We start from the raw sequence: 23,305 nt of genomic DNA, 5'->3' as shown, positions 1-23,305 counted from the left end.
TTAGGGAGTTTTCCCAGACAAACCTAAATTTGACTGCAAATTCCACCTATTTCTCCATGTCTGCCCTGCAGCACCAAGTCAAAATAGCATTATCTCCCTTCTGCATGTCAACCTGTCACAAGAGAGCTATCATATCTCCTCTTGGTCCTTGCTTCTTTTCCTTGAACTGAATCTTATTTGGTAGGAAACTGAGACCCTTCACCATCCTGTTTCTCTCTACTGGACTTTCTGACTTTTTAATGCCCTTCCTTAAGTATGATGTCTAGAAGAAAACACAAGATTCAAGATTTAAAGTCAGAAGGGAATTTAGAAAGAATCAAATCCAAATCCTTCATTTTACAGAGACAGGAATTGCAGATGTGGTCTCAACAAGGCAGAACTGAATAGAATGAAGTTTTCCTAATTCCAGCACCTCCTGTGCTTCTCTTCATGCAGTTCAAGATCAACTTTGGCTTGGCTTCCTCTTGATCAGACTGCACTTTAAAGCTTGGGGTTTACACATCTTACTACCCCTTATTTATTTATTTATTTGTTTGTTTGTTTATTTATTTATTTTCAGCCATTTGTACATGTATATTTCCAGGTTACAGAGTTTCCCTCCATCCTCCCTTCAGTTGGGAACAGTCAGGTAGCATTTTATATACATATTTCGTTAAACATATTTATAAATTAGTAGTTTTTGGCATGAGGATTTAGGATTAAGGGAAAGAGAAACATAAGAGATAATTTTTATAAAGTGTTCATCAGATTCTGTAGGGTTGCTTTTTTTCTGTGTATTTTGTTTTGTTTTGTTCTTCCACCTCTGGTAGTCTATATACGGTTGTCCTAGATCTCTGGACTGCCAAGAGGGGTTGCTTCCATCAAAGTTGCTCATGATATGTAAATTAGTCTCTTGGATCTACTCCCTTCGCTCAGCATTAGATCCCGTCAGTCATTCCATGCTTCTGTAGAGTCCAATCATTTATGGTTTCTTATAGAACAATAATATTCCATAGTATTCATGTACCATAACTTGTTTAGCTATTCCCCCATTGATGGGTTTCCCCTCAATTTCCATAGGAGATGGGATTTGAGCATCATGGAAAATGATGAGTCATGGAAGATATTAGTTGGATCTCAGGTGAGAAATCATGTATCCCCTGAGATTTAGTTATCTAGTATTCACATTCTTTCAGGACAAATTTTGAGAGGGCTCTAGATAGCCAAGTGGCCATTGTAGAGGTGCTTCTTCAGTGAGTCTAGTTTTGTAGTTAAGCTTATAACTTAATGAAGATCAAGAATTGTTATTCATTGCCTGTGCTGAGAGGCTTCATTCAGTCAAACATTTATTAAATGCTTATGCATGCGAGGTAATGTGCTAAGCTGGGAATATAACTATGATAAAGAATGAAAGTCACAACTCTCAAGGAGTTTACAATCTAATGAGTGAAGTCCCATATAAAAGGAAGCTAAAAGGGTGTGTGTGTGTGTGTGTGTGTGTGTGTGTGTGTGTGTGTGTGTGTGTATGAAGACTTGGTATCCAGGGCATGAAGTCCCAAAAGAGTGCATAATCAATTGGGAAATAAAAAGATGGCTGGCTGAGACACCTCCTTAAATAGAACTGTCCTCCATTCCTAGCACATACTCAGTAATTCAATAACCATTTGCTTATGATGGAGGGGATAAACAAAGGCTACACCTGTAGGAAAAGGGAATGAGGCAGGTTCAAGGGAATGCTTTGAAGGAAAAAGCAACAGTTAAAGATGTTTTGTAGAGTTTTGTGTGTGTATAACCAATGAGAAAATATATGATTAGAGTCATACTTGGAAATAATCTGCATCCAGATAATATTACACAATGGAGCAAATGATGTAACTTTGCAGTCCCTAGATGTCCAGAAATCAAGGTTATTATAACACCAACCTGATTCTTCCACATTTTGAAAGGTTCAAGTTTAGACATTATGACACTGTGTAAATTTATAATCTTGAACTAAATTAGGATGTAGTTTTGCATTTTTCCAGTACTTTTCTCCCCCATGCAATATCTCATTCAATGTTACTTGTCCTTCAAAGTATAGAATACCATTTATTCATTATTTCCAATACCTACTGCAATACCAATTTATTGATAATATCCAGATGTCTGTTTAGTTCAGTTCAAAAATGAAATTTCTTAATGGAAACTAATTACAATGTTAAAGTATAATCCTTGGTAGATTTAAAGTTAAGTCCTTTTGGCTATGAGGGGCAAAACTTGCTACCATTAAAAATATTTTTTTCCTTTTTTATAAAAAGAAAGAAAACTCTTACTTTTCTAAACATTAATTTAATGATTTTAAAAAAATAAGTTAAGGGGTGGCTAGGTGGCACAGTGGATAGAGCACTGGCCCTGGAGTCAGGAGTCCCTGAGTTCAAATCCGGCCTCAGACACTTAATAGTTACCTAGCTGTGTGGCCTTGGGCAAGCCACTTAACCCCATTTCCCTTGCAAAATCCTAAAAAAAAAAAAAAGTTAAAATAAATCTCTTAAATTCTGCGTAACTATCCCAGTAAATATTTTCTTGTACTATAGATAATTAAGAAAATGAAAACACCAAACTTTTAACTCTGAGTATTCAAGAGATATTGGTGTTTGATTTTAAATGAAATAAATTTCTTCTTAAAGCTTTGTCCTCCAAGAAAAGTAATTTATATAAAGCTACTAAGCATGATTGACAGTGACCATCATGGTTACTCTCTCATGGATATGATTTTATGAACACAATAATTCATTGTCAGAAAAGCACTATAACTTTCTTAGAAAATATATGCACAGCATAAATTTAGTTGGTATTGTACAGATAGAGTAGATCTCACATATGCAAAGTAACATATTGAAAAAACATGTGTTACAATGAAATCAGGAAGGGATGAAAGCTACTTTTTTAAAAATGTCTTTGGCAAAGTACAAAGAAAGCTTGAAGATTTCAACAAGTAAAAATAATCACTTTCACATTCCAGGGCTAATCAGGCTTGGGAGAAAATTAATATTCTCAGCCATATGGCTACCAAGAAAGGTTAAGTGGAAATGCTGTAAGGGTCACTAAGCTGAGGTTCATCAGCACTCTGTTCAAAAATAACTTCATTGACTTATGAGGGGAAGGTCAAAAAAATTTCTTCCCTCTGTCCATCTCCTATGTGAAAAATGCTTGTATATCATTTTGGCTGACAATGGTAAAAACTTGAAGGCAGTGGGGACATTTCTGTCCAATGACAGTTGAACTTTCTCATATTCACTAATTCACCTTAAAAAGAAGGAAAATTTTTTTAATTTAAAATTTTTGCAACAATATGTATTAAAGAAATTGATTTATAATTTTCTTTCTCTGTTTTGGCTTTTCCTGATTTAAGTATCAACACCATAATGGTATCATAAAAGGAATTTTGTAGGACTCCCTCTTTGCCAATTCTTTCAAATAGTTTATGTAGAAATGGAATTAATTGTTCCTTAAATGTTGGTAGAATTCACTTGCAAATCCATCTAACTCTGGAGATTTTTTTAGGGAATTCATTGATGGTTTGTTCAATTTCTTTTTCTAAAAAGATGTTATTTAAGAATTTTGTTTCCTCTTCTGTTAATCTGGGCAATTTATGTCTCTGCAAATATTCAACCATTAGCAAAGAGATTATAGAAATTTATCACTAAGATCATAAATTATGACCAGGAAGATGCAGGAATGCAGGGTTATTTCAATATTAGGAAAACTATCAATATAATTGACCATATCAGCAACAAAACTAAGAGAAATCATATGATTTCTCAATAAATACTGAAAAAACTTTTGACAAAATATGACACCCATTCCTATTAAAAGCAGTAGAGAGCAGAGGAATAAATGGAGTTTTCCTTAAAATGTTAAACAGCATATATCTAAAATCATCAGCAAGCATTATATGTAATGGGTATAAGCATTCCCAATAAGATTGGGATGAACCAAGGATGCCCATTAGCACCACTGTTATTAAGTATTTTACTAGAAATGTTAGTTTAGTAAGAAGAGAAGAAAAAGGAATTGAAGGAATTAATATGGGCAAAGAGGAAACATGATATGATAAGATTTTCAGAGAATTCTAGAAAATAAACTAAAAAAACCCAATTGACACAATTAACAACTTTAGTAAAGTTGCAGAATATAAAATGAACCCACATAAATCATCAGCATTTCATTATATTACCAAAAATGTCCAGCAGCAAGAGACAGAAAAAGAATTTTTATTTAAAGTAACTGGAGACAACATAAAATACTTGAGAATCTACCTGCCAAGACAAACCCAAGAATTATATGAACACAATTACAAAACAACTTCTCACACAAAAAATGTCAGATCCAAACAAATGGAAAAAACATCAATTGCTCATGGATAGGCTGAGCTAATGTAATAAAAATGACAATTCTACATAAATTTATATATTCAGTGCTATGTCAATCAAACTATCAAAAATTATTTTATAGAACTAGAAAAAATAATAGCAAAATTCATTTGGAAGAGCAAAAGGTCAAGGATATCAGGGGAATTAATGAAAAAAATGCAAAGTAAGGTGGCCTAGCCATACTACATCTAAAACTACATTTTTAAAGCAGCAGTCATCGAAGCTATTTGGTACTGGCTAAGAAAGAGAATGGTGGATCAATGAATTAGATTAGGTACAAAAGAACCATAGTATAGGACTATGGTAATCCACTGTTTGATTAAACCCAAAGATCACAGATGGGATAAAAACTCACAATTTGTCAAAAATGGCTGGGAAAACTGGAAAATAGTATGGTAGAAACTAGACTTAGACCAACAAATATCTCACATCCTATCCCAAGATAAGGTCAAAATGGATACATGATTAAGACATAAAGGATGTTACCATAAATCAATTAGGAGAACAAGGACTAGTTTATCTGTCAGATATATATATATATATATATATACATATACATATACATATATATACATATACATATACATATATATATATGAAGATGGGAAAGTTTATGACCAAACACAGAGATAGAAAGCAATATAAATTGAAAATGGATAATTTTATTACATTAAATTAAGAAGATTTTATACAAACAAAACCAATGCAACCAAGATTAGAAGGAATGCAGAAAGTTGGGAAACAATTTTTACAGCATGTTTCTGATAAAAGACTCATTTCTATAAATAAAGAGAAAATTGAATCTAATTTATAAGAATACCAATCATCAGTAGATAGAGCACCAACCCTGGAGTCAAGAGGACCTGAGTCCAAATCCAGCCTCAGACACTTAATAATTACCTAGCTGTGTGACCTTAGGCAAGTCACTTAACTCCATTGCCTGGTAAACTTCCCCCCCCCCAAAAAAAAACAATACAAGTCATCCAACACATTTTTAACCTATATGAAGTAACTTTCTTTCTCAGTAAAGTAGTATGGGATTGGAGGAAGGGAAAGAATTTGGAACTCAAGGTTTAAGAAGTGAATGTTGAAATCTATTTTTGCATGTAACTAGGGGGGTAGGAAGAATACAAGTCATTCCCCAGTTGATAAATGGTCAAATGAGATGAACAAGAAGTTTTCAAGTGAAGAAATTAAAGCTATCCATAGTCATATCAAAAAATGCTCTAAGGGGCAGCTAGGTGGCATAGTGGATAAAGCACCAGCCCTGGAGTCAGGAGTACCTGGGTTCAAATCCCGTCTCAGACACTTAATAATTACCTAGTTGTGTGGCCTTGGGCAAGCCACTTAACCCCATTTGCCTTGCAAAAAACTAAAAAAGAAAAGGGAAAAGGACCCACATATACAAAAATATTTATAGCTTTTTGTAATGGCAAAGAATTGGAAATTGAGAGGTTATCCATCAATTGAGGAATGGCTCAACAAATTATGATATATAAATTTGATAGAATATTACTGTTTTGTAAGAAATCATAAACAAGAGGATTCAGAAAAACCTGGAAAAGCTTACTTAAAGTGATGCTAAATGAAATCAGCAGAACCAGGAAACCATTGTACATCTTAATAGCAGCATTATGATAGACTTAACTCTTCTCAGCAATATAGTGATCAAAGTTACTTCTAAAAGACTTGTGATGGAAAATACCATTCACATTCAGGGAAAGAACTATGGAGTCTGTTTGCAAACTAAAATACACAATTTTCACTTTTTAAAATTTGTTATATGACTTTTTTCCCATAGTTTTTTTTCCTTTTTTGTTCCAATTCTTCTTTCACAACATAACAAATAGGGAAATATGTTTAACATGATTGTACATGTATAACCTATATTAGATTATTCGCTATTATGAGGAGGACAGAAGAAAGGGAGAGAGGGAAAATGTAGAACTCAAAAATCTTACAAAAAAAATAAATGTCGAATATCTTTACATGTAATTGAAAAAACAAAATAAAAAATTTTAAGTATTTTAAATGCATGCTAATAAATAATAGAGAAATGGGACATGATATAGCTTTGTGATAAGTGCTATATGAATATAATTATCATCTAGAAGAGTCAACTGACACTTCCAGGTTTAAATTTGTTTTAGATAAATTCTAAGGTGGCCCCATGGGATAGAAAAGAGTTTCATACTAATGCTCTAGAGTTGAAATACCTCTAGTAAAAATGGGGTCAGAAGAACTTACTTGTCCTTGTGGGAAATTGCCTGTAAAACTAATTTCTGTACAATAAATTCCCCTTATAATTTTCATTACAAAATGACTTGAGGATTTTTTTGAGAGAAGGAAAAAAATGATCAAAATTCTTTAATCACATTTTAAAATGGAACAAAAAATTTTAATTCTGTAATTAATGGGAAATCAATAATTTTCTGTTAAACTACAAATTGCAAAGTAATACTGGAAAGTAGTCATAAATTTAGAATGCAGAACAACTGGAGATATTCCTATAAGGTCTTAGAAATAACTAATTAATTGAATAATACTGAATAGTCATTCAGCTTCTGTCAAAACCTCTTCCTCAATATTTAAAAGCAGAATAATTAGCAGCTCCTTTCATTTTCTTAGATCCCATTTCCTAAAACTTCAATCCTATGTGTGATTTTCACACATGAACAAACCTGACAGGGTCTGCTCTCTGCTTCTTTAGCTTATACCTCCCTCCGTCCCAACACATTCACCTTGTCAACCTTGCCCTGCATTTACCCCCAGGCCTGGAATGCACTCTACAAACTCTTTTACTTGCTTAAATGTTACTCATCTCTTCAAGCACAGTTGAAATGTTTATTTTTTATAAAACTTTGCAGCTCTCCCTAGTTGGACATAATCTCAGCTCTCTCCCCACACCTTTGATCATTATACCTTGCCTATGTGCTTATGTTCTCACTTTTTATAGAGTTAGAAGATTCCTTTGAGATCATCTATTTAAACCCTTTCATTTTACAAAAGAGGAAAATGAAGCCCAGAGGGGTGAGAGATAAAGTGACCTATGGCATATAATACCAATAAAAGGTAAGTGGGGGAAAAAAATTCAAAGCCAGTTCTGACTTCAGATCAATCACCTTCTACTTCATGCTACCTTTGAATTTGTATGATACTTGTCTATGAATCTAATCTTTGCTATTGTATCTCATTATGGACAGGGTTTGGGTCTCATTCCCCCCTTTGTAGCCGAATGTATTGAGGTTGCTGGTAATAAAGAAATATTTGTTGAATTTAAGTAAACCTAGACTAACATAAGATAATAGAGCAAAGTCAACCAGGACCCTACAAATGAATAAATAGGACAGCAAATTAATAGTAATAACAGTGATATACGAAATGGCAACAATTTATTTTTCTGAAAATATAACTAAAGATATCTGAAAATTCTCTAAATTGAATCTTTGGATTGGTTGTTGTTATTCAGTCATTTCCTACTCTTCATGATCTCTATTTAGGGGTTTCTTTACAAAGGTACTAAGATGGTTTACCATTTCATTCTTCAACTCATTTTACAGAAGAGGAAACTGAAGCAAACTGGATTAAGTGACTTGCCCAGGATCACCAAGATAGTAAGTGCCTGAGGTTGTACTTGAATGCACAAAGACAGGTCTTCCTGACTCCAGTCTTTCTGGTCAGACTTTCTGGCACTTTATGCACCATATCACTTAGCTGCCCAGGCTTTGGATAATACATATTGAATAATCAGGAGAACAGTCCACAACTATAATCATCATGCAACATTTATTTGAAGTTCCTTTAGCAATGAATAATAATAATTATCTACATGGTTGATATTACAACATAAAATAACAACAAAAGATACTAAACTAAAAAAAACGATCCCTGCACACAGTCCCAGAAAATTGTTTAAAATTAAAATGTCTTAAGAGGATACATTATATAAAACCTTGCAATGCAAATTATTTCGACTACACTCATAATTTCAGCATATATGGTAAAGGTAGTTTAATCAATATTTCTACACTTTTAAAGAAGCTTATTTTCTAATAGAGTAAAGCCTATTAATAATGAGCACTAATGTATTTCAGGGAGTCTTTTTTTTTTCCTGATAGTTGAGTTTGCAATTAGAATTAAAAAGGAACAGGGAAGATAATATTAGAAAATGTGCCTATTTCTACCTGCCTTAAAACCTTATTGTGCCTCATTCTCATCTTACATGGGTAGGCAGCTTGAACACTAGAAGCTTTGATGTTTAATTCAGTCAGATGTCAGGTATCATCCATCTAAATCAATATTTCATAGAGGATCCTATTAATCCACTTTATTAGCAACTAAGAAGCATATTTATTCAATAGAAACAGTAACTCTAGGAGAGAATAAAATGTTTGGTCATTCCCCATGGCTGTTTCTTTTATACCTAGCAATAATGCAACCTAAGGATTAGAAATCAAAATCTATCATCATATGCCTATAGGAATATTAGCATGCATATAAGAAAACTGGCATAAAAATGATGAAAGATCTAAGCTTGATGACAAATTGGGAACTACTTCAAGCTATGACTCTGACTAGAATTTTTAGCAAACCAATTAAATTTTCCATGCCCATTTGGCTAACTCTCCATGTACACATTACTATCTTCCATCATATGATAACAATTAAGACCACACATCATGTGTAATGTTGATAGAATTCCTTGAATTCTTCCAAGAAAGTGATGCATGACTACAAAGCAGGATTATGAGAACCGCTGGGTGATTTTCAAAATGGATATGGAAAAAAAAAAAAAGCAAAGATGACAACAAAAGAATGAAAAATAGGAAAGATGGGCTTATAAAAATTATACATAGAGACTATGATAAAAATCCATAGCACATTTCCAGTTCAGAACAAAGGAGACTAAAGTACAGGTAAGAAGAATTATGGTAAATGAGTAATGCCTGAGAAAGGATCAAAACTGAATGGTAAAATCTACTTACCAACTTCTATTACTTTCTTACATAGTAAAATATTTTTTTACTTTCCCTAAAAATATGTTTTTAGTATTACTGGAGTAAGATCAAAGAATTAAGAGCTGGAAAGGACCTTAGAGTAACTGTATAGTCAAGTCTCCTTATTTTTCACATGAGGAAACTGAGGCCTAAATAGAAAGTGATTTGCCCAAAAACATATAAATAGTGATGTGTAGCAAAAGGAGGATTCAAATCCAGGTTTTCTGATTCAAATTCAGTGCTTTTCTATTATAGTAAATCACTAATTAAGTTATAAATGAAAATATAGAGCATTAGCATATTGATTTTTAAAGGTGAAAGAAAATGAACATAACCAAAATCAGAAATTAAATAGAAAAATGACAGTAAACACACACACACAAAAATGAGAATATTATCAGAGTCTATTTTATGCTGCTATATGCTAATAATTTAGAGGACATATGGAAAATAGATAAATATTTATTTAAAAATCAGATACCAAGTAATAGATAAAGGTGGAGGAAAGAAAAATTGTTGCCAACTTGGGGAAGTCAAGGAAGACTTTATGAAGGAGATCTTGTTTGAGTTGGATCAAGGCAGGATTCCAAAAAGCAAAATAGTAAGCAAGGGCATTATTTCATATAATGGTGTGATCAATAGAGGAGAAAAAGTAATAAATATGTACATTAGGATGGGAAATAGTCCAATATGATGTTATGTACAAAGAGGAAAGAACATCAGAATGCCAGAATGGTAGTGAGGCTCTAGGCTGTGAAAGACTTGAATGTTAAGCTTAGGAATCTGGACTTTATGTTGTATGCATTGGAAAGTTTTTCAAGGGTTTTAAACATAAGGGAAAGAATATGAATTTGACAATGGGAGCAGAAATCAACTACTGTAGAAGGTTTTTGTAGTTATCCAGATACATCTCAGTATTACAGTAGGTTCTAGAGTTGAAAGGGTCTTTGAAGTTCATCTAGCACATATCACTAATTTTACAGATGAATAAACTGAGTCCCAAGAAGATAACAAGATGAGAGTCTGTATTAAATTAAGATGGTAGCAAAGGGATTAGAAAGAATATAATGAGTTAAAAACATGTCATGGAGATAGAATTGACAGACTTTGGCAACTGAATGAATGTAGGGAGTGAGGTCATCACAAGAGGCAAAAATTACAACACTAATGGATAATGAATCCCGAAAAGAAAAGGAAATCAAAAGAAGGAATTAGTCTGGGGAGAAAGTTTGTCTCTGGCTGTAAGTATGAATTAGCACTAGGGAATTCAGAGTGAAATTTTCACTAAGACAGAAATCTGAGCCTGTAGCTAAGGAGATATGTCAGATTTGGAGAAACATCCATTCCTCAATATGACCATGCTACTTTCCTGTTGAAAAAAAATCTTCAGTGGCTCCCTCTTGCCTTTTATCTTCAAAGATAAAATACAAAATTCTTGCCCTGACCTCTAAAAAAATTCCACAATCAGGTTCCAGCCCACCTTTTTCTATATTTACTTCATAACTTCCCCTTCATTTACTCTGTGTTTAATCAAATTAGTTGTTTATTTCCTAATCTTATCCAGAACTCTCCTGCCTTGTGAATTCAGACAGGCTCAAGCCTAGAGAGCACTCCTTCCCACTTTCCATCTATTAATAGTCTTTTGTTCCTTCAAGGTCCAAATGAAGAGCCTCCTCCTATTCCATAAAGACTCATTTCTCTTAACTCCCTTAGCAAAAAGTAAGCCCTTCAAATTCTCTAATAATACTATGTAACCTTTATCCTTATCATATCCTACATTGTATCTTACATAAATATATATGGCACATTCTTACAGCCTTTGACTATAAGCTTATAAACTCTTTCGTGGCAAAGTCTGTGTAATTTTTCCATCTTTGTATTCCAGTATGTTCCTAGTAATTAGTAGGCATTTATTAATTTTTTTTTTAGTTTTGCTAAGCAATGGATTTAAGTGGCTTGCCCAAGGCCACACAGCTAGGTAATTATTAAGTATCTGAGGCTGAATTTGAACTCAGGTACTCCTGACTCCAGGGCCAGTGATCTATCCACTGTGCCACCTAGCCGCCCTGCATTTACTAATTCTTTAATGATGTATCTGATGACAATTTCAGAGGGAGAGAGGGGAATGAAGGGGGGGGGGCAGAGAGAGAGAGAGACAGACAGACAGACAGACAGAGACACACAAAGAGACAGAGAGACAAAGAGGCACACAGAGACAAAGAGACAGAGACACACAGAGACAGAGACAGAAAGACAGAGACAGAGAGAGGCAGAGAGAGAACCTTGAAAAATATCTATCTTTTAAGAAGTCACAAAGAGAAGTCAATGAAGACAAAAGGAGCAATCAAAGAGTTAGGAGGTGAACCTAAAGCCTGGCAACAGAGGAAAAAAAAAAAAGAAAGAAAAGAGTCTCAAAGAGAAGTCTGCAACAGCAGCAACTGCTTAAAAAGAGATCAAGAAGGTTGAAGACTGAGACTGTTGGCTAAGGAGATGATTAAGGACCTTTGAGAAAGCAATTCCTGTAGAATAGTGGAGAAAGAAGTCAGACTGAGAGATTGAATAAATGGATGGAAAAGAAGCACAACTGATTTAGGATTTCTTTTTTTCAAATAGTTAAACAATGAAAGCAAAACAAGAATTAGAACAAGTTGCTTGATGGGTAGAAGGTAAAGGGGGAAAAGTGAGTTTTTTAGAATAGGGAAAACATGAGCATGTTTGTAAACAGTTAAGGAAGGAACTAGTGGAAAGAGAGAGAGTATGCACATGTGCTTGTATTAACCTCCAGAGAAAGAATTGATGATCTCTGAATGCAAAAATGAAGTATATTTCTTTTCTCTTTTTTTTGGTTACTTGCTATTATGGAAATATGTTTTGCATGATTTCACCCATATAATTGATGTTATACTGATGGCTTTCTCAGTGGGTGGGCAAGAAGGTAGAGGGAGAGATAGAGTTTGGAACTTGAAAATTGTTTAAATGAATGTTAAAAATAATTGGATACTTAAAAAGATAAGCTTGCATCTTAATAATGTTATTCAGTTTTAAAAAGTGGTTATTTTATCTATAAATGGTAATCTCTAACAGTCTAAATATCTATAAAGCAATAGGTTTAGGATACAGACTATCTAAAGTTTTTGAAAAAAATGACAAGGTGGTGGTGGTAATGATGATAATTGACACTTTATAGAATTATAAAATTTCCAGTGGACTTTATTCGCATTACCTCATTTGAGGCTCACAAAAGGGAATTATTTCCACACAATCAGATTTCCACATGGTGAATTTCCTGTTAAGGAGCTCTAAAGTCAATGTATGGATAAGAAGGAAGAGTTTTTATATTCATCAAGACTGGAGAAACCTTTAGTGGTGAGTATTTCCTTTCCAATAATAATGGACTCCACCTGAGTCAAAAGGCCACATCAAAGGCAACATGAGAAGCAGCATGGTGCAGGGGAGAGGGGGCTGGATTTGGAATCAGAGGTTCTCAGTCTGAAGTTGCTTTGGACTCCATGTGACATTGGTCACAGCACTTTATCTCTATAGGACTGTTTTCTCATATATAAAATCAAGGGGTTGAACTAGATGACTTCTAGTAACAAAAGTACTTAAATTAAAAATTGATGATTATGAAAAAGTACAAGGCAGAGTCTTGGGGAAATATCTAGTTTTTAAAATTTAAAATTTTAAAAATTCATGGGGAAATATCTAGTTTTTAAGACTGAAATGGAAGGCTCATAACCAATCAGACACAGGGCTGCAATCCTATAAGCAGAATGATGATCAGATAGGAAAAAAGTATAGCATTATAAATGAGGGACAGACCATATAAATTTCAGTAATAACAAAATCTTAGCCCATGGTAAAGTATTCCAGCATCTTTGTGGAAGGAAATTCCATGACAAAATTATGAAAATGTAGTATTAGAGCTATACTACAGATCATTTGGCAAAGTAGTAAGACTGAGCCTGAAATGTTAAATAAGACTGAGAATGCTGAAAAAATTAAGCCAACCAGTCATAAGAGGAAGCTTCAATTATCCATGCATATTGGCAAAAATTTTTAAATGGATAAAATATGGAGCTAAGGTTTGGAGGTTTGATAAATGACTGCTTCTAAGAATAGACAGTTTTATAGCTCATAAGAAAAAAGAAATTTCCTGGCCTTACTTCTGAATAGTTCTAAGTAGTATGCAGAAGGTGGCATAGGGATTATCCACAAGTTAAATATCAGGTTTGGTAGGAGAGTGAAAGTAGAGACAAAATCAAAATTAAAGATACTATAATTTAACCTATCAAGAAATGCAATTTAGTTATTAAAAAATGGAATTCTGAGCTAGGACAACCCTGGGAAACCTGTTATAGACAATGCTATCCACATTCAAAGGGAGAAAAACAAAATAAAACAAAACAAAACCCCCTACAGAATTTGAATGAACAATACATTTGCATTTTTAAAATTTCTTATGTTTTTCTTTCCTTCTTTTCCCTTCTTTTCCTCATCCAGAAAATAACTAATCTCTAACTATGTTAAACACAAATGTGTATGCACAATATTCACAGGCTATTTGCTGCTGAGGGGAGTGGGAAGGGAGGGTAGAAGGAAATTCTATAGCTTATAAATATGCATATGCATATGCATGTGCAAGAATATTGAAAAACTTTTGTAACATGTAATTGGCAAAACAAAATAAATAAATAAATAATAGAACTGACTAAAAGGAACATCTGTTGAAAGCATGTCTTTCTCACTTTTCCCATAACCATCACATATAGACTTTCATTGCCACTCATCTGAACTGAGGAATTCCCAAGGGGTCTTCTTGCTCTCCTCTCTCTTCCAACTCATCCCCTCAAACCACTATCAAAATAATCATGCTATTAAATAATTATCTAGTCATGTCATTAATTGCTAATGACAATGTTTCCCATTGTACATGAATCAAAGTTCAAACTCTCTCACTTCGCATTCAGAATCTTTCAAATTTAACATTTCCCTCTTTTTCCAGTCCTATTTTACCTCACTTGACTCACCCTATTGTAAATCCTATGCAAAATAGATTACTCCTAGAATATTTCTGTGCTATCTCATCTCCATTGCTTTGCTGACACCATTTCACTTTCCTAGAGTGCCCCTCCCTTTCCCTCTTTGCCTATTGAATCCCTATCCATTCATTAAGGTCCAGTCCAAGTAAACTATTTACTCCTTCTTTTTCACCACAGTCCATCTCCTATCTCCACACCTTTACAAATGTTTCCCCCCCGCAATGCCTGGCATTTCTCCTCCCCTTTCCCTCTTGGTATCCCCAAAACTTCCCTCAAGATTCAGCTCAAGTACCACCTCCAACAAGGTCCTTTCTTGATGCTCCCTCCATATCACAGTCATGGGTTCCCTCCTCTCTTGTTACCATGTAGCTGCTTTTTTCCCCCCAACCTTGTGTATAGTTCATACTTATTTATTGTATACAATGCATCTCTGTATTTTTCCCTCCCCACTCCCTCAGTTCTTCCAGTGAAGGAATATTTAAGCCTTTTTTTGGATCTACTCCTAACACAGTTCTTAGCATGCTTTGCCACCTCTTTCAAGAAGGCTTTTCTGCCCTGCCTGTACTTTCAATGACCTTCCCCTTCAGGCCTCACAGGGCACAAACCTTGAACAAGAATTCTGCATTATTCTCCAGGAAGATCCAGTATCATATGCTGAAGAAACTGCAGTAGGGTGCTTAATGATCTTTAACTTAGATTGAGCACATCTAACTTTCTCTTGAAGTTAAATTAGGTGATTAACAAAAGATGGGCATTGCAATATCATATGGCTAACTCAGTTCATCTTTTTAGTGAATCATACTAAAATGATATGACTATTAAGTTACCAGGGACATCAGAAAGCACTCCCTAGTATGACAAAGAAGGAAGACATTTATGAAGGAAGACATCATTTTTCACTTAGAATTATATTATAGAAGAACTAAAAGACCCTTTAGTCTAACTCTCCTTTTACAGAAGCGGTCTTGAAAGATTGAAAAAGTTGACCAAGGTCAAACAACGAATAGGAAGGGAGAGATGGGATCTGAAACCTTAAGTCCTTACCGCAAATCCAGTGTCCATTCCACAGAGTAACCCTGGTCAAGAGGAAACCAGAGGCTTCTAGATTAAGTGAAATTATGATGGGCAAGGGCAGACCTCAGGATCTGTTTGCAAAATAGTAGAATATAGGATATTTGAAGTCACCTAATTTTGGATTGTCCTATCTATTTCCTTTGAAATTTTAATTAATTGCCTTTCTCTAGGGTATTATTTCTAAATGTGTATGCCCTCTTTTCACTTATAAAAATCCTAGAAAATGCATTTCCATATTCTAGAGAATATGGATGCAAGGGAGATGGGAAGTAACAGAAACTGGCACTATAAGACAGTGGCAGAAGGATAATTGGGGTATTATCAGACAAAATCAGGTATCACAAATTTGGAGCCAAGCTGATCCAATGGATTAGAAATTCAGAAGATGCTTTGGATTGAGATTCAGATATCAGTGGAAATACAGGAAATGGTGAAAGGAAAAAGCCATAGGGAGAAAGATTAACTACTCTGCACCAGTCTTAGAATTAATTAGAATCCTGAGAAACTACTAAGGTTTGGTTGGAAGAAGGCAGGGAATGCTCAAGATGCAGAGTAAGTGCCAGGGTTCCATTCTCTATTTACAGTAAGACAATACTGATTCCCTGGGAGAGGAATTACCTTAGGTAGGTTCAGTTCTTGATCATACCCTGCTGAATTCTCACTTTTCATACATAGCTATGTACCAAATCCTTCCTCCTCGATCTAGACGGAATGGGCAGAATTTTCTAAAGGAGATTTATAAGAAACCAAAGAAAAAGGACAAGAGAACAAAATATAAAACCACAAAGTGGATAAGGACTGATATAATTAATCATAGAGAGCTGAAATCCTAGATGGAGAGAACTTTCAGAGAACCAGTCTTAAATTTATTTTCTTTTTTCAGCTGAGGGATGCAACATAGCCTGAGTACATTCCTCTCCTTCAACATCTCAACTCTGCCTAACAGTCCCCAAATATTTTTCTACTGGTACAGTTTTCATTGACTATGAAGAAGTCTTTCTTCTATGGAATTCTATGCCTACTGATCTAAGAGGTCTATTTCTCTCTGTCCTGATTTATCTGTCTATTGTTTAAACTGCTTCCACCCATAGGTGAAACCCATATCACTTTACCTCTTATTCTCATCAGCCAATAGAACTGGCCTCAACCTCATCCAAAAGGCTCTAAAGGAGTACAGTCATTCATTCCTTTGAGACTGTCTTAGGCACAGCTATACAGACCAGGTTCTAATAGAAATTGGCTGGCTATAACAATTAAGATCCTTGTCCTCCAGGGGACTTCCTACTAAGTTGAGTTTTGAGTAGTATTTTCCATATTTTAGAAGTGATAAAATAATACATATTCTCTGGGCCCAGCTTACAAGATCAACTCATTCCCCAAGTTAGTAAGTTTTAAAAGATATCAATCAGATAAAAGAAAGAACACATTAGCACAAAAAGAATTATATATACTCTTTTGTAGCATCAAAAAATTGGAAACTAGGGGCAGCTAGGTGGCCCAGTGGATAGAGCACCAGTCCTGGAGTCAGGAGAACCTGAGTTCAAAGCTGGCCTCAGACACTTAATAATTACCTATCTGTGTGGCCTTGGGCAAGCCACTTAACCCCATTGCCTTGCAAAAAAAAAAGATTGAAAACTAAATGGGTGTCCAGAAATTGGGGAACTGCTAAATAAAATATATGAACATAATGGAATATCATTATCATAATAAAGGACCAAAAAAAGAAGTTTTAAAGAAATTTGGGAAGATATTATCAACTGATATTATGTGAATAATACCATTGTAAAAATGAACAATTTTAAAAGTTAATGAACTTTGATCAATACCAAAGATCAACCATGATTCTAGAGGGCCAGTGATGTAGAATGGTACTCACTTCCTAACAGAGAGAAAAAAAGACACAAAAATGCAAAGTAAGAGATAAATTTTTATACATTGCCAACATGTATAATTGTTTTACTTGACTATACATTTTTGTTATAAGGTTTTGTTTTTCTTTACTCACCCCTCCCCTCCCATTTGCATGGGAGAAGTGAGAGGGAGAGAAAAGTAATGCTTGTTGTTGAAAAATTAAATTTATTTTTTAATTGTGTACTCCCAGGAGAGTCTTCTATAATATTTCTTAAACATTTTAGGGGGACATTGGGGCCCTTGTTCTATGATTCCATCAGGGGACTCTAGCAGACTCTCAATTTAGAATCAAAGTAATTTAGTAATCAAAGAAATTTGCCTGGGGCACTGAGAAGTCAAGTTCCTTTTCTATGTTCCACAACCAGTTAGGTGGAGGTGAGCCTTAAATCCAGGTCTTCCCAGGTCAGCCTATTATTATCCCAAATTATCCTCTCCTTATAAAATTTAATTTGACAACTAATTTGAAGCACAAGATTCACCTCCTGTTGGAGAGGTAATGGGCTAGGGTCGAGAATTAGGCATCTATTTTTTAGAGAGGGCCAACACAGAAACTTATTTTGCTTGTCTTTGCATATTTTTGTTTTTACCTGGGCTAAACTGTAGAGAGAAGAGAAAGGAAATCAAGTTTTGTCATTGAAAAAATTAATTTCCAAAAGGAAAAAATAAGAATAGTGACACTACTTAGAATAAAAGGAAGCTCATTCCAATACATTTCTCCACCAAAAAGCAGACCCCATAAAATTCCCAAAATCAAACTTCTCAAATTGAAAGAAACTTCAGGTGTGATCTGGCTCTATCCCTACTAATTGACAAGAATCTACTAAGTCCCTTCTATGTGTCTATCACTGGACTAGGAAAAAAAAAGACAATGCTAGAGAAGATGAGACATTTTCTTTAACTTTTTGATAATGCCTTGGATTTTACTCTCTAATTCCCAAAGTACCTGGACAGTCATTAGTTTAGGGATGAGGCAGGCATTCTCAGTCCCATATTACAAAAGAAGAAAGTTATATGGCTATTAGTAGGGTGTGTCTTCCCCTACCTTCTAGTTTACTGCTTTACCATATTATACTACCTTGAGTTTCATGCCTCAAAGGAGAGAAAGGTGGAGGCACATATAAAAATGATTTAAGGTGTTTTGCCTTATGGTGATGAAGAATGAATGAAGACAAGGTTGCAGAAACCTCAGCTTCAGAAACACTGACTTCAAACAAACAAATCTGAACAGCACATGACCTGGGCTTACCCAGCAAGTAGGGACTCTTAAGTTTCCTGTGTACTGAACTTAAGGCTACTGTTACTCATCACATCTCCTTCTATCTCCTTTATGAAATTTTACTTCCTAATTATAGGTGAAGAACCATATGCTTTAAAATATATCCTTGAGTCCCAGTAGACCTTGTTGGAGAATCACAAGAGAACCTTTCATAGAGCATAAAATGTTGAAGATCAAACAAGTTCTAATCAAAGTTACCATAAATCTGATTCTTTGTCTAATAGAGTTGATGAACTAAACTGTAATAAATTCACACCAAGGATGTGGCCCAGTGGCTAGAACAATGGATTGGAAATCAAGAAAACTCATCTTCCTGAGTTCAAGTCTGGCCTCAGACACCGACTAGATCCTAGGCAAGTCATTTAACCCTCTTTGCCTAAGTTCCTCAACTGTAAAATGAACTGTAGAAGGAAATGGCAAGCTACTCCAGTATCTTTGCAATGAAGACCCCAAATGGGGTCACAATGAGTCAACATGACAATAGCAATATCTTCAAGTGACTGATAAATCTCAAAAAGTAAAAATAATTCATCCCAGGGGAATCATGATCACCTGGTATTAATTATAAGTAGAAAGAGTCTTAGATTTGGAATGAGAACCTGTGCTCAAATCCTGGGTCTAATACTCACTCAACTCAAATGACTATTTCATCTCTCTGGGTCTCTACTTCCTAGTGTCATGTCCAGTTTATGATGGTCCATGATCTTTGGTTAGAAGAGACTTTATATGGTAATTTGTTCAATCTCCCACATCCTAAGTGCAACCTTTACTGGTCATAACTTCATCTTTAAAAGTTACCTCTGAGAACAGTGAATACCTAAAATAGATAGCTTTGGGGTGGGGCATAATAAAAAATTGAAGAAAATTCACATATATATTTGAACATGTATCTATACACACACATACACACATGCTGTTTTAAAAGAATAAAGACAATTTGAACATACACAAAATAGGTTATTAAACCACTTCACACAATACACTGACACTTTGCTGCTCTGTTGGTCTCTTATTCAGCAACTTTTAATTGCCCAGAAGCTAGATGGAAAGCAAACCAAAAATATAGAAAAAAGAGACCCCTCTGTATGTATGTAACTCATACCTTATACCTTATTTACTTTTATCTTCATACCTTACTTTTACTTTACTCTTAGTTCTCATGATCCCATTTATCTGAGCAGGTTTCCCTACTCAAGCCAAATTAGAGGCAGTGAAAAGGGGAGTGTACAGCTGGAAATGACAGCTGTCATCATGCTGACAGTTTGAATTTGAGAGAGGAAAAGAAAAAAAATAACTATAAAAAAGGAAATAGAATTTTTAAAAGCACAGCAGTAGTGTACAGCCCTACACCCCCTATATTTCAATAGAACAAATGATGGGCTTGAATCATCAAGAAAAGTCTGAATTAGTTTCTTTATTTCTTGTCTTCAGAAGACAAGAGTGCCACCCAATTTTTTTATTATTATTTGAGAGCTTACAGGGGTAAGGTTTCAGTTATCTTGAAAATACACATGCAATACTTAATTCCCCAATGGTACTCAAATAAATGAAGCATTATGGGATCTATTCACCTGGACTCAGCAGGTTTTATTTTGTCTTGTTTTCTCAAATTAGTTTATATGACTAGACAGAGTATAAAAAAAAACAAAAACCCTTCTGCCAACAGAGTAACTGCTTCTAGATCCTAAAACTTTAGAATTGGAGGGAACTTGAGGGTTTACCTGATTTAGCCTCCTTTAGGATCTAACCTCCTTTTAGAACTGCAAGGAACTTGAGCGCTTACCTGATTTAACCTTTTAGAACTGGAGGGAACTTTAGTGTTTACCTGATCTAAGCTCCTTTAGGACTGGAGGGAACTTGAGCGTTCACCTGTTCTAAGCTCCTTTAGGACTGGAGGGGACTTGAGCATTCACCTGTTCTAAGCTCCTTTAGGACTGGAGTGGACTTGAGCATTCACCTGATCTAAGCTCCTTTAGGACTGGAGGGGACTTGAGCGTTCACCTGATCTAAGCTCCTTTAGGACTGGAGGGGACTTGAGCATTCACCTGATCTAAGCTCCTTTAGGACTGGAGGGGACTTGAGCATTCACCTGTTCTAAGCTCCTTTAGGACTGGAGGAACTTTAGTGTTTACCTGATCTAAGCTCCTTTAGGACTGCAGGGAACTTTAGCATTCACCTGTTCTAAGCTCCTTTAGAGCTGGAGGGGACTTGAGCGTTTACCTGATCTAAGCTCCCTATCTTGTAAGTGGGGAAACTGAGGCCCAGGTAAGCGAGAGGCTCGCGGGCCCATGGCTCCAGGAGACTCCTCAGGTTTCTGTCCCGTTCGCCCCCCCCCACACACACACACACCTGCCTGCGGCTGTTAGAAGTGGAGCAAACTCGGAAGCCGGAGGAGCTCACGGCTTTCCCTGGGTGGGCGCCCAGCCCCGGCTGCTCCCCCCACCCCCCGCGCCCTCGGGCGGCCCCGCCCTCACCTGCAGGAAGCAGTGCCCGGGGGGGCTGTGCTCCGCCACCTCGGCCTCGTACAGCTGCCGCTGGAAGACGGGCTCGTTGTCGTTCACGTCCTCCACGGTCACGGTCACCCAGCAGGTGGAGGAGAGCGGCGGCTGGCCCAGGTCCCGGGCCACCACCTGCAGCTGCAGCGCCTCCTGGGCCTCGCGGTCCAGGGCGCGCGTGGTGCTGATCACGCCGCTCTCCGGGTCCACGGCGAAGGCGGGAGGCGCGCAGTCCGGCGCGGGGGCCGCGGCCTCGGGGCCGCAGTCGCGGGTGGGCAGGGCCGGGCCCAGGCTGTAGCGGACCCGGGCCTGCGCGGTGCCCGGCTCGTCGCCGTCGGAGGCGCTGAGGCGGAGCAGGGCCGTGCCGGGCGCCGCGGCCTCGGACACGGAGGCGTGGTAGCGCTCCCGGCCGAAGCGCGGCGCCTGGTCATTGACGTCGGTGACCCGGAGCCACAGCGTCTCCCGGGTGCTGAGCGGCGGCGAGCCCGCGTCCGTGGCCACCAGGCGCAGCTGGTAGCCGCTGCGGCTCTCCCGGTCCAGGGGCCCCTCCACGCAGAGGAAGAAGACGTCGCGGGGGCCGCCCGGGCGCAGCGCGAAGGAGCCGGCGCCGCCCTCCAGGGCCAGCGCCACGCCGCGGCGGCCCGCCCCGCCCTCGGCCCCCTCCTCCTCCTCCTCCTCCTCCGGGTCCCCGTCCGGGTCGGACACGGACACGCGGGCCACGTAGTCCCCGCGCCGGGCGCCCTCCGACACCTGGGCGCCGCCGCCTTCGGTGAGGAAGAGCAGGTGGATGGCGGGCGGGTTGTCGTTGACGTCCAGCACCGCGATGGAGAGCAGGGCGCTGGCCGTCTCGGGCTGCGCGCCCCCGTCGCGGGCTTCCACCAGCAGCCGGTGGCGGGCCTGGGCCTCGCGGTCCAGCGGCCGCCGCACCCGCACCACGCCGCTGCGCTCCTCCACCGAGAAGAAGGCGCCGGCCTCCGGGGCGCCCGCCGGCCCCGCCGCCCCGGGCCGGGCGCGCAGGCTGTAGCGCACGTCCCCGTTGGGGCCCAGGTCCGGGTCGCTGGCGCGCAGCCGGCAGACCTCGGTGCCCGGCGGCGCGTCCTCGCGCACGGCGGCGCGGTACTCGCTCTGGCTGAAGGCCGGCGGGTTGTCGTTCTCGTCCAGGACGCGCAGCTCCACTCGCAGGCGGCCGCCGCGCCGCGGGCTGCCGCCGTCCCAGGCCTCGACCGTCAGCTCGTGCGCCGCCGCCGCCTCCCGGTCCAGGCGCCGCAGCAGCACCAGCTCCAGCGGCTCCAGCGCCGGCGGGGAGCCCCCGTAGCGCAGCCCGAAGAGGGGCCCCTCGGCGGCCGGCGGCCCGGGGGGCTGCTGCGGCTGCAGCAGCGCGTAGCCCTGGGTGCCGAAGCGCCCGGCGTCCGGGTCCGGGGCGCCGGGCAGGCGCAGCGCCGTGCCCGGGGGGCTGAGCTCCGAGACCTCCAGCCGCACGCGGTCGCGGGGGAAGCGGGGCGAGTGGTCGTTGACGTCGTTGACCGCGATCTCCACCTGCACCAGGGCGCCCAGCAGCGTGGCGGCCGCGAAGCCGTAGCGCTCGCGCCGCTCGCGGTCCAGGCTGCGCGCCGTGCGGATCAGGCCGGTGGCCGTGTCCACGTGGAAGTCGTCCAGCAGCGACGAGTCGCCCGAGTCCTCGGAGAGGAAGAAGCCGCCCCCCTGCCCGCGCTGCTCGGCCGGCAGCCCGGCGCGGATGTCCCCGACCGGCGTCTCGGGCGGCAGCCCCTCGTCCACCGCCAGGCTGAGGTGGTACACCTGGGCCCACGAGCCGGAGGCGGCCCACAGCCACGCGTGGAGCAGGAGCCCCGGCAGGGTGGCGGCCGCGCGCGCCCCGCTCCCGGCGGGGCTCATGGCTCCCCCCCCTCCGCTCACCTCAGTTCATCCGCTCGTCGGGAATCCGCCGCCGCTCGCCCCGGAGCCGGCCGCGGGTGGGCGGGGGGGGTGGGGGCGCCTCGCCGGGGCCGCCTTAGCGAGCCCCCGCCGCCCGCCGCATGGTCCGTCCGCGCCCGCCTCGGCTGCCCGCTCCGCCCGGCCGGCGCTTCCCCGGCCAAGTCAGGTGCAGCTGTCAGAGGAGGAG

The 23,305-nt window shown here is 39.2% G+C and overlaps 1 protein-coding gene across 1 annotated transcript in view; it reads right to left on the bottom strand.

The window, feature by feature from the left end:
* DCHS2 (dachsous cadherin-related 2) overlaps positions 1-23,079 on the bottom strand; it is a 320,767-nt gene extending 297,688 nt beyond the window's left edge. Inside the window, exon 1 of the mRNA XM_074231573.1 lies at positions 21,166-23,079. Coding sequence (XP_074087674.1) covers positions 21,166-23,079 — 1,914 coding nt within the window. The remainder of the gene's footprint in view (positions 1-21,165) is intronic.
* Between the last annotated feature and the right edge of the window lie 226 nt (positions 23,080-23,305).

This window comes from Macrotis lagotis, chromosome 3 (genome assembly GCF_037893015.1).
Source record: "Macrotis lagotis isolate mMagLag1 chromosome 3, bilby.v1.9.chrom.fasta, whole genome shotgun sequence".
In the NCBI taxonomy this organism is placed as follows: domain Eukaryota; kingdom Metazoa; phylum Chordata; class Mammalia; order Peramelemorphia; family Peramelidae; genus Macrotis; species Macrotis lagotis.
The sequence above is the reverse complement of the archived record's forward strand: the minus strand, read 5'-3'. Positions and strand labels throughout refer to the sequence as shown.